This window comes from Ailuropoda melanoleuca, unplaced genomic scaffold, assembly GCF_002007445.2.
Source record: "Ailuropoda melanoleuca isolate Jingjing unplaced genomic scaffold, ASM200744v2 unplaced-scaffold36687, whole genome shotgun sequence".
NCBI lineage: Eukaryota > Metazoa > Chordata > Mammalia > Carnivora > Ursidae > Ailuropoda > Ailuropoda melanoleuca.
In genome coordinates, this window is record NW_023207933.1 from 1 (window position 1) to 533 (window position 533).

Sequence of the window (533 nt, forward strand, 5' to 3'; positions counted from 1 at the left end):
TTCCTCAAGATCTTTACAGCTTGTAAACAGTCTGCACACCAGGTTCCCTAGCCCAATACCACAAGCGGACACACACTGAAAAGGGGGTAGAGGGACAAAGGGGATTGTTTTTCCATGGCGATGCGATGTCCCATCCCAGGCATTTGGAATCTCATTTTCAAAGTCCGTTTTTTGGATTTATAGTTTCATGTAGTCCATATCCCACTCTAACCAGATTTGAAGAGCAGAATAGCAACTTGGCCCAGGTAGAAATAAATGAAATGTTTGGTCTCATGCGTCACATAGCTGCCAAAGTTTCTGCCAACGATGCAGTGCCATGTGGGGTTGTACTTCTTGTCGAATTCCTTTTTAATGTGCGCGGCAATGTCTTTCTCGATATTGTATTTCTCCAGGGCCTGAGTGGCACATTCCACCGAGTCCTGCTGCATCTCTTCGGACATGTCAGCATTCTTGATAACCGCTTTTCTTTCAGACATTTTTGATACCGTTTGTTAGTTCTCTTTGGTCCTCTCTTCTTTCTCTCAGTCCCGCGC

The 533-nt window shown here is 45.2% G+C and overlaps 1 protein-coding gene across 1 annotated transcript; it reads right to left on the minus strand.

Annotated features, from left to right (window-relative positions):
- Positions 1–206: 206 nt before the first annotated feature.
- On the minus strand, positions 207–476 carry LOC117798873 (dynein light chain 1, cytoplasmic-like). The gene has a single exon (XM_034651331.1). It carries the CDS (start codon positions 474–476, stop codon positions 207–209), a length of 270 nt encoding a protein of 89 aa, XP_034507222.1.
- Between the last annotated feature and the right edge of the window lie 57 nt (positions 477–533).